Source organism: Neophocaena asiaeorientalis, unplaced genomic scaffold (genome assembly GCF_003031525.2).
Source record: "Neophocaena asiaeorientalis asiaeorientalis breed wild unplaced genomic scaffold, Neophocaena_asiaeorientalis_V1.1 scaffold209, whole genome shotgun sequence".
Lineage (NCBI taxonomy): Eukaryota > Metazoa > Chordata > Mammalia > Artiodactyla > Phocoenidae > Neophocaena > Neophocaena asiaeorientalis.
In genome coordinates, this window is record NW_020172366.1 from 2513442 (window position 1) to 2528811 (window position 15370).

At 34.9% G+C, this 15370-nt stretch overlaps 1 protein-coding gene across 1 annotated transcript in view; it reads left to right on the forward strand.

Annotated features, from left to right (window-relative positions):
* GBE1 (1,4-alpha-glucan branching enzyme 1) overlaps positions 1 to 15370 on the forward strand; it is a 288463-nt gene that overhangs the window by 261171 nt on the left and 11922 nt on the right. Inside the window, exon 15 of the mRNA XM_024769059.1 lies at positions 11276 to 11393. Within this exon, the coding sequence (XP_024624827.1) occupies positions 11276 to 11393 (118 nt within the window). The remainder of the gene's footprint in view (positions 1 to 11275; positions 11394 to 15370) is intronic.

Below are 15370 nucleotides of genomic sequence, written 5' to 3' on the forward strand. Positions count from 1 at the left end.
AAGTTTCTCTGTGGTAGCATTCTTTTCTGATTCTGAAACATTCCTTTCTTCAGTTTGTTCTCTTACCCTAACATTCTTATCTCACAGAGGCTCATGTAACTTGTATGGCAGTATGTATTTCTGGGTCTTATATTTGTAAACATTGAGAAATTTGCTCTTTTTACTAGGATAGTGGTTAAGAGCATTAGCTCTGGAATAAGACCATCTGAGAGTTCAAGTTCCATCTCTTCCACTTACTCATGAAAGTAATTTCTTTCTTTCCTAGTTTTCTCATTTTTAAAACACCTACTTGTAGAATTATTGTCAGAATTAAATGAGTTGATGGCATGTGAAAGGCTTGGCAACAGTGTCCAGCACATACTATAAGCTTAGTACCTGTTAGCTGCGATGGTCATAAAGTCTTCTGCTCCCTGCTATATCTTTTCCTCATTCTTGTGCCATTGGCCCACCTTTCTTCCTTACCTCCACTTTCTCCACATGCTGCACCACTATCTTGATTTCCCTTTCTTCTCTAATCACTCTTTGTGTTGTCTTTTTTCCCCTCAGATCCAAACCCAATCATTTATTCTTTTTTCTTGCTCTTTCCCCTTGAAGAACTCACACATGCTCATAACTTCAACTGTAGCTCTGTGAAGATGATCCCTAATTGCCCCTTCTACCATGGGCTTCCCCTATTCACTAAGTGAAATTTTGTGATGTTTAATGACTGTTAGGAAATACTGAGCAGTCTGGAATCATAGCTTTTTGAAAGGTAGAAGAACTGTAGCATGACCTGGTTCTATTCAATTAAATGGAATTGGTTGGATCAGATGTATTTTAGAGATGGTTTCCAAATTAGTACCAAAAGTTAAATTGCATAACACTTGACAGTGTATGAATACTTTTATTTATATTGACTCATCTTGCCCTCACATCATCTTAGTGATGGGGTCAGGCAAGTATTTTTATCCTCAAATTAAATATAAGCATTAGAAAGATTTATAACTTTCACAAGATCATATTCTTAGTAAGTGAATAAATGTGATTTAAGTCTAGTTCCTGTAAGTTCAGCACAGTTTTTTACTTGGGCACCAGATAATTCACCTTTTGTTGCCCTGTAGAAACACCATTAAAATAAGTAAAGTGTGTCTCACTAACTACTTATAATTTTATTTGTTTTCTCTGCTTCTCTTTGTAGAAGTTAATGGTGTCTCTGACTAAATGTCATTTTTTTCAGTGTTACACTGTCCTAGTTTCTGACACAAACACAGATCAATTTAGCTGGAGTATTTTTAAAATAAACATATTCACTTTAAAGGGATAAAATGATTTTTTAAGGAAAAAGATGACTGCTCAAATATTTGTTAAACCAAGATATAAATCTAAGTATATTTCAGCTTCAAGTGCAGATTGGGAAAGTGTCATGCTAGGTGCTGAAGGATGTTAGAGGATAAAGGGTCTGGGGACTAAAAATCCCATAGAATAAAGAACACTTTACAAAGAGGTGAAAGAGAAGCGTCCTGCTATCATCAGCTTTCTTTCATTTAATTGTATATATTTCCTTTTCTTGCCTTAATAATTTTGAATGTAGGAAATTTATTCCTGGTGATATTTTGTTTGTTGACAGCTTCAGACAACTTACCTAAGGGATATACAGAATTGTCTTACTGGATTTGGTTAACTCTTTTATGACCATAGTAGTCACATCACTTTGGAATTTTAATAATATTTGGATAGTCTAAATAAAACTCAACATTTGTGAAATAACTATAAAAATAAATAATTAAGTCTACATAGAATTTGATCCCCGATGTGCCAGAATTTTTGCTCATTTCAATTACGTAAATCATCTTTATATTTGACTATCATAGCCAAAACATTAGTTCATTTTGTTTTGAATTGTACAAAAATGCACTTTTCAGAAATAACTTAGCAGCTTTACTCTTTTCTTGTGTAATTCTTTTCCACATCTACCTAGTAATATTAAACCAATATGATTGTTTTCAAGATGATTGCAAACTACTATACTAGATTTATTATATCCCTGAAAAAATATATATATTAACAATCACATGTGTATGTGTGTTTAAAGCTCTCTCACTCAATTTTTTTGGTGCCTGTGGAGAAATGTTTACTTTGAATCTTTTTCCTCACAATCATCAACCTAGGTAAAGTTTTGATAGTTACTGACTGTGTGCCCAGAAGTGCTCAGGAATGACTGGGAGTAATGATGCATGTGCGTACACACACACACACACACACACACACACACACACATACTCCTGTAAGCTTTACTTGACAGTTTCTCAAGGAAAGCTAGCTCAGCCCCTTCTCATTTACCTTTCTGAAGCACTGAGTAAGCCCTAAAGTATTAGATTTTCTATTTGGTCTTAAAAGTTAAAAGAGAAAGAAGAATATAGACTATACATTACTCCTAATAAATTTTGGCTTCAAATAAAGAAAAAGGATGTTTCTACTACCAACACTAAAAGAGTAAGCTTTCAAATGTTTAAGTATTTTAATGTTCATTTACTTTGCAGACTTTAACTGGCAGATGGTGGTAGAGTGTAGAAAATATTATACCTAAGTGCATATCCTGGCCTTGCCAAATTATGTATAAAATCATATATATATGATTTTTCACAGTCATTTTGATGTTCAATGCTTAACTTCAGTCATCTGTATAAAGAAGACTAAGCAGTCAAGTTGAAAATACAAGTCTTTGAGTATATGTCGACTTTAGTAAACATGTAATCATTTATCCACTTCAACTAAGAATTATATAAAATGTCTGTCTCCAGGGCTCATACCAATCAGAGTTATTCACTTGAGAATTAATTGCTTCAAGCTGACATGCATCTGTTTAACTGTTGTGACTGTTCCAAAAAGAAGGGAAAAAAATCTTTTAAAATGTCCAAGTAAAACTTTATAGATAATGAAATGGGATTGTGTTAGAAGTTACATTGTACGGATCTGGAATATTAACTCTATAAAATGAGGGAAGAAAATCAAGGTTGTTCTTTTATGACTAAAGTAGTGTTAAATTATTTCTTAAAGTTTAGCAAGAGCATGCATAGATCAAAACCCAAGGAGGATATTACCATAGGAAAATAATGAAAAGAATATCCACTCAATAAATATTCCAGGTACTAATCTAGGTCCCAGGTAGAGGGGAAGAGGGGGGATGGGGAAAGACATATTTCCCTTATAGAGGTTTATTTTAATTAAAGGAAGAGAGAAAATATAATAATTAAATTTATAGGATGATAAAAGTTGATAATGCTGTGTTGAAAAATCAGGACAAATGCAAGAGCGTGTGCGGAAGTGTTTAATTTTCAGTTAGGATGTTCAGAGTAGGCTTCTCAATCTTTCTCAGAAGCATGAGGAGCATTTTAAAAAATTCATAAAATTTTAGGGCTTCCCTGGTGGCGCAGTGGTTGAGAGTCCGCCTGCCGATGCAAGGGACACAGGTTTGTGCCCCGGTCCGGGAAGATCCCACATGCCGCGGAGCAGCTGGGGCAGTGAGCCATGGCCGCTGAGCATGCGCGTCCGGAGCCTGTGCTCCGAAACGGGAGAGGCCGCAACAGTGAGAGGCCCACGTACCGAAAAAAAAAAAAAAAAAATTCAAAAAATTTTAAAAAGTGTGTAGTCCTCAAATAGTTCAAGGTACTGTCCAATCAAACTTCAATGTTCAGCTTGTTTAAATAACAGGAAAAGTGTTTAGATTCTAGTGAGAACAAAGACATGGGAGAAAGGAATGGAAAAAAAGGTCACAAAGGAAGCAAAGGCCAAGTTGGGTGTAAAAAGTAAGAAAGTAAATCGACCTACTTTTACATTTTTCATCACTTTAGACAGCAGTTTAAATGGTCCAGGGTCTATAATAATAATATAAAGAGCAGCTAATAACTTGAGCATTTTTCCCAGCACTGGGCACTGTGTTAAGCACTTGATGTACACTGCTTCTGTGAATCCTTGCAGCAACACTCTGATATATTACCTCCATTTTACCAGTGAGAAACTGAGCCTCCAGGAAATTCAGTAACTTGCTGGAAGACACACAATTGGTAATTGGCAGAATCGAGTTTAGAATGCAATTGTTGGACCCCAAAGCCATGCACCCACTGTATTTTACTGTTTTGGGATGCTTTCTCCTATTCTTGTCTGTCTGCATGAAATAGCTTAGATGATGCTTACTTACGCTAATTGTCATTATTTTTCAGGAACTTTGAAGTTTCCGATTATATTTTCCATTTATATATACATTGCATAGGACTCTATTAAAGAATGTATTAGAGTAAGTTTGGGTGAAGACGTTTCTTTATAGCCTATGTCAAGATTATTTTGAGTTCAAAAGCACAAGCACAATATGTTTGTAAAAAATGTTGCATCTGCATGGTCAAAACTCATTTTGATGGCAAAGTATGTGTTTAAAAGTTGTATAAAAATTGGTTGTTTTTTCTTTTGCAGTTCTAAATAATTGCTATTGCTTCATCAAATAATTGAATTTATACGTTCTTTGGGTAATAATCTTTAATGTCACAGACAAAGACCAACAATTTTAGAGGGAGGTTAGTCTAGAAGTATGGGCATATTTTTTCCTTATTTTCCTTTCTTGAGTTACTGAGAAACAGTGACATTTTTTAGTTCAAGTTATATAATCTTCTAGGACAAAGAAAAGTTCCTAATTAGGTTAGTCAAAGAATTCTGTAAAGTATTTAGAATAATATTTCTATTTGCATAGAGAAATATGTAGTGCTCAATATTTTATATTATTCAATTTGGTGCCTAAGAATGAACTAATAATTTGCTTGAAAATGCATTTCAAAAAGCATAGCAATCCATTAATTAACATGGTAGATTATATTTGAGCCCCTCATCCTTTGAGTTTACTTTATTGTTATTCTGCATTGTACAATTTCTAAGAATGTATAGTTAAGGAAGTAAGCTTGCAGGAGTTGGAGTTTATTTTTTAGGCTAAAATCAGAAACCTGATGAAACAAGCACATTCTAAGTTATACTAGGAATATACTTTTGTTTTTCACTTAATTAAAACATGTGGTTGTCATTTAAACTTTTAATGAAAACAGTGTTCACAAACTTGAATGCACATGTAGCTCATGCATTGAAGTTGTTGCTTTTTTCAAGGACAATAAAATTTTAATGTAAACTAATAAAAATTTTTAAAAATATATTGTACCCTTAAAGGGAATTTCCACTTGCCTTTCATTATATTTAAAATATACTTTGACTACATTCAGTAGTAAATTTCCTATTTATTTTTATTTTACCCTCTTTTAATTTTATTTTAGAAATAGTATAATATTGGGGGAGTTTTTTTAAAATTAAAGTTATTTAGAGCAAAAAGCTAAATGGATATTGTCTATTGAAAGTAATATACTCATAAATGTCCATCGCCCTATAATAGTTTCAAACAAATAATGAAAATATCATTTCCATTTCCATTGGTGAATTTTTAAATCATCGTATATTCTAGATGACAGAGCTAAAGATAAAAATGCCTAAATCACATACACATACACACACACACACACACACACACACACACACACACACACCTGCCTCATTCTAACACACATACATTCATAAAACATACAGCAACACATTACAAGTTTTTGCTACTTCTATATTTGGAAAGAGAGCAGAGAGACCAACTAAAGGTTGTCATTTATGACCATTTCTGTGGTTCAGGACAATAAATGATGTATAATTTAACTATATTTATAAAATAAAGAGACAGATCTATTTGAGACGCTATACAGCCATAACCGAAGATTTTGTGAATTATGGCTGGCAATAAATAAAATTCAATTCATAAAACATAGAAAGGGGAACATTATGTTAGAACATTGAGGCAAGTCCTGTGCTGGGTGGTTATCTTTAGACTGTTAAAAACATGAAATTATTTTTGTTTTCTACCACCTGTTCTTACACTGCCAGATGTTTGTTCACAGTTCCTTAGAATTTTGTACCTACTGTTTTCTGCCTTTGATACAGATTCTCTCTCCTGGGGTCACTTAACTCCCAAAAGTTATTGCAATCATAATACTATGGGTGGGTTGATTAAAGAATCAGATCTAAAAATAACGTACCAAATTCATATATTCTAAGTGTACATTTTTTTCACATTTTAACATGTCTTCAATTGGGATGTGTCTTACAGTGATTATCATCGTAGTGATATTTTTCTCTTTATTGGAGGTGTATAAAATAATTCATCTTAAAATTGAAGGTATCTTAGATTTAAAGATATATGGTAACTTACCAGCTTTGCCATCTTTATGGCCACCTAGTCACTAGAGAACCCCTTTTATTGTCACTGAGTCTGAAACCTCAGGGTTTGTACCTTACAATAAATTTCCTTAGTTTCTTCAGCAGGAGTGAAGTGAGTTTAGTGCAGAATGATTTAAACGATAGTACTTCTTACATCAAAATCCTTATACTTTGAACAGACACTTTATCAAGTGGCTGAGCAAACACAGCAGCTTTTGAAGTATTTGAAGAGCCATTGAATTTAAGAGTCTTCATGTCTTCACTGTTCTTTAATCTTATTAGTACAGGTCTTCAGAACATGGCTCTTCCTTGGTTCAAATTTAAGGACACATGATAAAATAATGCTTAAAACTTCTTATCTACTTCAACCTGTTGATAGATATATCAAATACTTAAGAAGCTCTTGAATTTAAAATAAGAAGAAATAATATTTTAAAATGATAATCAAATGGATAGGGATCTATTTGATCTCCTTTTTTAAAGGAAAATCTTTATAAAAATTCTATCATTCTATCATTCTTTCCCTGCTGTATTTTCCCAAATTGAGCAAGGTACATTTTTTCAGTTCAATAATTTTGTGTTCCCCAATCAAGTGACCAAATGAACCAACTAAACAAGAAATTGATCTAGAACAAATGCAATAAACCTCAGATATCCAGACTCCTTAAGTAATGTTAAGAATTACAGTCCTTTAACACCAATCTTTTAAATTTAATTAAACACTCAGATGGATATCACTTTATCTGTTTTCCTTGTTTTTGTTCTACATGTCATGTTCATTCCAACCTCTTTATGCTTAGAATCTCAAATTTAGAATTAAACAAGAAATTGCCTGCGAAAACACTTTGCCTGATTCTTGGCATAAAATAGGCATCCACTTGAGGAGAGTAGGGTAATTAGATCTGAATTTGACTTGTGTCTACATCCCAACTCTGCCACTAAACTTATTGTGTGTCTTTGGGCACAACTATTCTCCCCTTCCAAGTGTTTCCCCAAATTGAGCATCAGTTTCCTTACATTTGAGTACCATTAGTTGCACATCCAAAATCTCATTGGTTTATGTATGTCTCTCCATTTGCATTATCCAAGTTTAGCCATACTACTATCCGTGAACCATTGTTAGGTCCCTGGCTGGTTTCTCTGACTTAGTCTTTCCTTTGTTCATCCTATTCTACCCTCAACCTTCAGGTTAATTTTTTTTTTTTTTTTTTTTTGCGGTACACGGGCCTCTCACTGTTGTGGCTCCGGACGCACAGGCTTAGCGGCCATGGCTCACGGACCTAGCCGCTCCGCGGCATGTGGGATCTTCCCGGACCGGGGCACAAACCCGTGTCCCCTGCATCGGCAGGCAGACTCTCAACCACTGCGCCATCAGGGAAGCCCCAGTTTAATTTTTTTGATCGTCATAACCTTTCTCACAAACCTTCAATGTTCTCATACTTAATTACAAAATAAATCTTAACAGTCTAGCCTAGCCTTCAAAAGTTTTTGTTTACAGACTGTCAATCCTACCTTCCCTCCTTGGCTCTACCTCTCATTGCATATTGCTTTCTGTTTTATTTATAGACATTCATATTCATTTCTAATCTCCCCTTAATAGGCTATGAGTTGCATGTGAACTAAAACCACATCTTAGTCATTTTTTTTTTATATCTTGTACAGTGCCTCCTACATTGTGTGTATTTATTAAGTGAATGGGAAAATAATTTCTCCTACTTTCCTCGAATATAAAAAATAAGACATGTACTTTGGCCTTTCTTGGTGAATCAGAATTGTCATCCTGAATATCAGTTTCAAAGATGTATTGAGAAGCTATTATGAGAAGGCAGTCTGCTAGGTGTAGGGAGGTAGCTATGAATTAAAGAGATGTGAAGGTGTTGAGATGTCCTGCTAAATTTGTTTTATCCACTGTGGAACTGGAAACCACATGAAGAAGGTAGTTTAAGTGTAAATTGGCTCTGAGTTATATTTTCAGAGGGATGTTCTTTAGTGGAAGACAGGGCTTTGTAGGGATATTGGTGCTGTGTGGGTCCCACGTCATGTGCATGTGTGTATCTGTGTGTTTGTGTGTGCTCACATGTACATGAGAAAGAGGGAGTGAGGGAATGCCTGAGTGAGAGAAGAGAAAAACAAAAATCCAATTGCACATAAAACCTCTTTAAAAATGTTTATGCTAAGCAGTGTTCCTAAAAGACGGGGTTTCCTGATTTTTGTGTCAACTATGAATTGGCATTTTCCATTGGCACTTGCCATCTATGTCTACAAGGATTAAATCATGAGCTGCTGGATCTGCTGACTTTCAACACCCCCTGAAAGGAGTTCAGGTGGAGAGCAGAAACGAGGCACTCTGTGCTCTGGGAAAAACTGGCAGATCAGGCCTTCAGATAGTTAGATATTTTCAGGAGCAATTTTATGAGCCCAATTCTTGTATCTCCTCATATATAAAAAAGCACTAAAATCCTTCATGGTGACGTCTGCTCCTGTGACTAGCAGTAACCTGCACGAGACTAGTAGAAAACTTCTGTAAAAAATATGTGCTTGATTGCATGTACTCCCCCATCACCAAAACCACATATATACTGACCTTCCCCCCTGCCTCTTTGGAGCAGTTTCTCAGAGCTATCTGGGATGCTGTCTCCCAGACTACAGTCCTCATTTTGCCCCAAATAAAACTTAACTCGCAACTCTAACATTGTGCATTTTTTTAAGTTGACACTTGAGTAGTATGTTGTAGTAATTTACAATTATAAAGCTCTTTCACAATCATTACTTTTAATCTAGTGTTTTAAATTGTTGGAATTTCTGGAGTTTAAGGGATGTGTTTTCTAAAGGACGTGGCTGTATTCCCTGGGTAATAGAGACACAGGGCTGGGGAATTCCAAAAGTGGCCACAGCAGAATTTTTTTCTTCAAATTATAGATCAGAGAAATATGTCTAAACTGATATTTTGAAACTTTATGGCTTTTGTAAGGTTTTTCTTTATAGCTATAAATTATAGATTAAGTGAGTAGATTCTAACCATTTTCAGTGTGATGACCCCTCTCAATGTCAAAAAAAATTGCTTCTTATATAACAATTGTTCTTTCAGTATCCTTAATTGAGAAAATATATCAAAAAACTTACTACAAATTCTGTGACTTTTTAAATGAATTTATATCTCATTAATCAAAAAAGTGCATATTCTCTGAAATACAGTACCAAATGGGTATAATAACATAATTTAGTCTTCAGACAATGTACATACAGAATCCATCCCAGTCCCTTTTAATAACATAATTACTCATTCTGTGAGACCCTTATAACACAATGACCAGTGATTATCAACCCACAGCTTGGGAATCGGTGCTTTTCATGGTATACTTGCTGTCTTCAGTCACAACTACCAATAATCTATGCTGTTAACCAATAATTTAATAATTGATACTGTATTTCAAGTGTTTTAGAAAGGATTCTAGGTCATTATTCTCTAAACTGTATTGTACTCTTTTTGTTTTTGTTTAATGCTTTTTGAAGACTGTGCAAGTATTTAATGAACTAGGATGAAGAACCAAAACTAAACTTTTATTTTAGTAGTTCCTTTAATTCCACAATGCTTCATTTATTTACCATGCCCCTAATGATTTATTTTCACTGTGTGTATTTCCCCATTAAATAAATCCATATGCTCAAATCATGTGCAGCTCTACTGAGTGACTTTAGAATGAATGAGCTTGTGCCCAAGAGTCACCTTTTGAACTCAGACTTTCTCCCCCTCCCTCTCCCTCTCTTTTAAACACAGTAACATGCTGATTACAGTATTAGTCTAAATTTGCATCAGAGTAGGCTGACCTGGATTGACTGAAATGGCGCCACCACTCCCAGCAAAAGTTCCTGTGGTGCGTCCATCTGCATCTCTTACCCAAACAGAAGTCCCCTAGGCATGAAAATATGGTCATAGTTTGTCATCCACATGTACTTTTTTTTTCCCATGTACTTTTAATGTGATAACTTTAGCTGTAATGAAAAGGTACAAACGTTTCTGAGATTAAATATTTATATACGAGGAAAAGAAAATACAAAGCACCTAGACACCTATCTGTCTCCCTCCTTAGGCTAGAAGAAACTTAAATTTCTAGGTACCCATTTATATTTACTTGTGGATTTTTTAATCAAGTATCATTTCTAGACTTTCTGAGCATAAGTTTGAACACAATAACCATAGCTGTTATTTTGTTATAAATACAATAATGCTAACATGCATAATAGCTCATTGTGAAAAATCAGATGTTAAGTTGTAGCAGATCACATGATTGCAGCATGAATCCACCTGTGGCATGATGGGTAGTATATTTGCATGATCTTGTGCATTAATAGAAGCATGCTGCTTGTAACCAAGGGGAAAGAATGAGCCTACTTGGTCTTCAGGCCACACATGGACCTTTAGTTCTCTTCTGTGTTCCTCACTTTATCAACCACGATCTAGCAAACTGCAGTGAATTCAGAGATAGGGAAATAGTAAAAAGCCATATCAAATGAGTAATGATCAAAGGTTCTGGGATTACATTTAGTAAGTATTTAGTTATGTATGCAGAGGACACATGGAGACAAAATAGCTATTATTAAATATTTGAAAATTACTGTATTTTGAACGTATTCCTTATGGCTTTTCTGGGTAGAAAAAGTCCCAAGAAATCAAAATTCTGTTCAATATGGAGAAGAATTTCTAACAAATGGAATTAGTTACATGAAGAGGAAAGTAGATTCTTCACTAGTAGGTATGGATGATCATGTGACGACGTGTGATAAAAGGATAACAAGGATCCCATGGGTGTGCGGACTAGATAGCCTATAAAGCCCCTTTCAAACATGATAAACTCAAACTCAGAAATCTTAGAGAAGAAATGAGAACATAGCACAAATCATCATTAAACAGTTTTCAAAATATTCGCTTTTAAATCCTGTCTCAGAAATGTTTTATAATGTCTCATTCAACTCCTAAACCGTTGTGATTCCTTAAGAGTTGTACGTACAAAATTGTGCTAGATTCAGATGCCGCGGAATATGGAGGACACCAGAGACTGGACCACAATACCGATTTCTTTTCTAAACCTTTTGAACATAACAACTGTCCCTATTCTCTTTTGGTAAGTAAGATTTTTAAGGTATTTTCATTTCATTTAAATTTAATTCTGTATTTTCAAAATGATGTGTTTTTGTCCAAGGAAACAACTCTTCAACAAGTAAGCAACTTGGAGACAAGGCAGAGAGGAGGGAAATAGGATTGCACTAAAAAAATAGATGCAATGTGTGGTGCTAGACTGAACTGGGTTCTGGAAAAACAAGTAATAAAGGATATTTAGCTGACAATTGAGGAAATTTGAATATTAATAGGATTAAAAATTATTTCTCAAAAAATAAAAGGAAGGCACATTTTAGTTTTCTTTCTATTATGAATATTTCTATTTTTATACAATTTACTTTCCTTCTGTTCTTGCTTTCTCTGTAATATTTTACATTAAGCAAATTTCTACATTATTGGTTATCTAATGAAGTTTAATTTAAAACACCTTAAAAGAATCTATATATACATCTTTTTCTTTCATGTAGTTATTGATGACTGAATTCATTCTAGTTATAAAATTCTCTGGTTTCCTTATATTACTGAGGAGAGTGTTGTATTATATTAACTAACTTTTACTTTGTGATGTTGACACAATGAAAGAATTTTGCTTTAGACTACTAAATTTAATTTCTTTTAAAAATGTAGATAAAATTTTGCCATTTGCAACAATATGGATGGACCTGGAGGGTATTATGCTTGGTGAAGTAAGTCAGACAGAGAAAGACAGATACCATTTGTTATCACTTATATGTGGAATCTGAAAAATAAAAAAATAAATGAATATAACAAAACAGAAATAGAGTCACAGATATACGGAACTAACTAGTGGTTACCAGTGTGGGGAGGGAAGAGGGTAACAGCAGGATAGGGGGAGGGATTAAGAAGTACAAACTACTATGTATAAAATAAACAAGCTGCAAGGATATACTGTACAGCACAGAGAATATAGCCAATATTTTATAATAACTATAAATGGAGTATAATATATAAAAATTTTGAATCACTATGTTGTACACCTGAAACTAATATTATAAATCAACTATATCAATAAAAAGAATTAATGTAGAATTTAGAAGCTCTGCAGATTTGGAGGAATTCTTCATTTAATTTATGGCCAAGTCAACATCTGCATTATGTATGTTTTCCTTTTCCTGACTAGTTATATATCTATCTTTCTTCCTCTTCCCTCTTCTCTCTGTCTCAGATCTGCATTTTTTTGTTTGTTTCACTATAAAAGGTCTTGGATTAAGATTTAAGTCAGAAAGAGAAAAACAAATATCGTATATTAATGCATGTATGTGGAATCTAGAAAAATGGCACAGATGAACCTATTTGCAGGGCAGGAATAGAAAGGCAGACATAGAGAATGGATGTGTGGACACGGAGGGAGTAAGGGGAGGGTGGATGAATTGGGAGGTAAGGTTTGACATAAATACACTACCATACATAAAATAGGTAGCTAGTAGGAACCTGCTATATAGCACAGGGAGCTTAGCTTGGTGCTCTGTGATGGCCTCGTTGGGTGGGACGGTAGGGGGGAGGGAGGTCTAAGAGGGAGGGGATGTGTGTATGCGTATGGCTGATTCACTTCAACGTGCGGCAGAAACTAATACAACGTTGTAAAGCAATTATACTCCAATAAAGAAAAAGAAGAAAAAAAAAGAAAAAGGAAAGATTTGTTTCACTTATGTGAGGCCAGGATGTATCCCACAAATGTATGGCTTTATCATTGCTGTTAAATTCTCTCATTTTTTTTTAAGTTTGGGTAAAAGTCAAGCATGAGAATCTGTTTGGTACCCCTGGCTCCTCCATTTTTCTACTATATTCCCAACTCTTAGGGTGGTACCAGCACCTTACTTTGTAAGCTGCCATATTATATATGTCAAAGACAGTCGCATAAAATAAAACGAGCAGGGATGAGCAAGATTAAGTTGTTGATTATCAGCTCTGAGGAAAGTCAGTAGCCTTAGGAAACCTAGGTGTTACCCTATGTGTGTGTTGAGGTGGGGTGTTGATGATGTTGATATGGCTTAGATAGAGATCTAGATTCATATGTATTTTCAAGAGGGAGGGCTCAAAGCTGCTAGTGGATTCTATCTCCAAAGAATGATTGCCGTAGTTTGTCAGAACATTCAGTTTTGACATGTAAAATAAGACTGATACAAATAGTTTCTGAAATGAACAAGAAAATCATCTTAAAGCTCTGAAATAACCAAAAGAGTTAGAGACCCCTGAGGGGTTAGGGAAGGTGACAGCTCATAAAGAGGAGTCATGGAGAAGTAGCACCCACTTGTGATAAAGCTGAACTTGAACCAGTTGAACTAGACTGAAAGGGTTTTAAAAGTTTCAGATAGCAAAAATGTTATATAGCCAACTTTCCTAAAGGTTCGTGTATCCAAAGAGGGCTCTGTTGGGGAGGGAAGCCTGGTAATATAGTAAAAAAAGACCACAAAATGTCATGGCAGGGAATTTGGGATCATTTACCAGCTATGAGAACTTGAGTAATTTGATCTTTTTGTGACTCAGTTTCCCTGTCTGCATAGTGAGGATTAATAATAGTATCCTGCCTACAGCAAGAGGTTCTTGCGAGGCATAAATTAATTAACACAGCCAAGCTTTGGGGAAGCTGCAAAATAGTACTGCACATGTATTCAAAAGTTACTATTGTTGTGGCTATTCAATAATTGTTTAGGTATTTTAAGCGTGTCAGGACATTAGGTGCTTTGAGGATATTCTCCCAATTTTGGAAAAATTATCATCTTAGGCAAGGGCTTGCAATCTTTGAGGGTGGGCAAAAAATATCTTGACATCCCTTTGATTTTTTAAGAGCAAAGATATTCTGTTATAATTAAAACAAGCCAAGTAACCAGTGGCAGAAACAGTCAAGAGATTACTTTTCAAGCACTAATTGAATTGATCTTCCAAATATGGACTGTGCAGTTCTAAATTAGCAGGTGGAATGGAGAAGGTCAGATAAGTCTCCATAAGAGGTAGAGGAATACAGCACTGCAAGCACATGAGAAATAGAACACTGCCTGTAATAGAATTCTGATCCAACTCGGTCAAAAGGTAAAGATTGGCCCTGTCTTCTCAGCAGCAGCATCTTGTTTTCGATAACTACTGATGCTTTAGGAATGACTCCATTTATTTTATTTTTTAATTTTTTTATGTTTTTTATTGGAGTATAGTTGTTTCCCAGTGTTGTGCTAGTTTCTACTGTACAGCAAAGTGGAGTTACCTGTGCTATACAGCAGGTTCTTATTAGTTATCTATTTTATACATATAAGTGTATATATGTCCATCCCAATCACTGAGTTCATCACACCCCCCAACACTTACCCCCTGCTTTTCCCCTTTAGTGTCCTTACATTTGTTCTCTACATCTGTGTCTCTATTTCTGCTTTGCAAACAGGTTCATCTGTACCATTTTTCTAGTTTCCACATATATGCGTTAATATACAATATTTGTTTTTCTTTTTCTGACTTACTTCACTGTATGACAATCTCTAGGTCCAGCCACACCTATACAAATGATCCAATTTCGTGACTTTTTATGGCTGAGTAATATTCCATTGTACAAATGTACCACATCTTCTTTATCCATTTGTCTGTCAATGGACATTTAGGTTGCTTCCATGACCTAGCTATTGTAAATAGTGCTGCAATAAACATTGGGGTGCATGTGTCTCTTTGAATTATGATTTTCTCAGGGAATATGCCCAGTAGTGGGATTGCTGAGTCATATGGTAATTCTATTTTTAGTTTTTTAAGGAACCTCCATCTGTTCTCCATAGTGGCTGTATCAATTTACATTCCCACCAACAGTGCAAGAGGGTTCCCTTTTCTCCACACCCTCTCCAGCATTTATTGTTTGTAGATTTTCTGATGATGCCCATTCTAACCAGTGTGAGGTGATACCTCATTGTAGTTTTGATTTGCATTTCTCTAATGATTAGTGATGTTGAGCAGCTTTTCATGTGCTCCTTGGCCATCTGTATG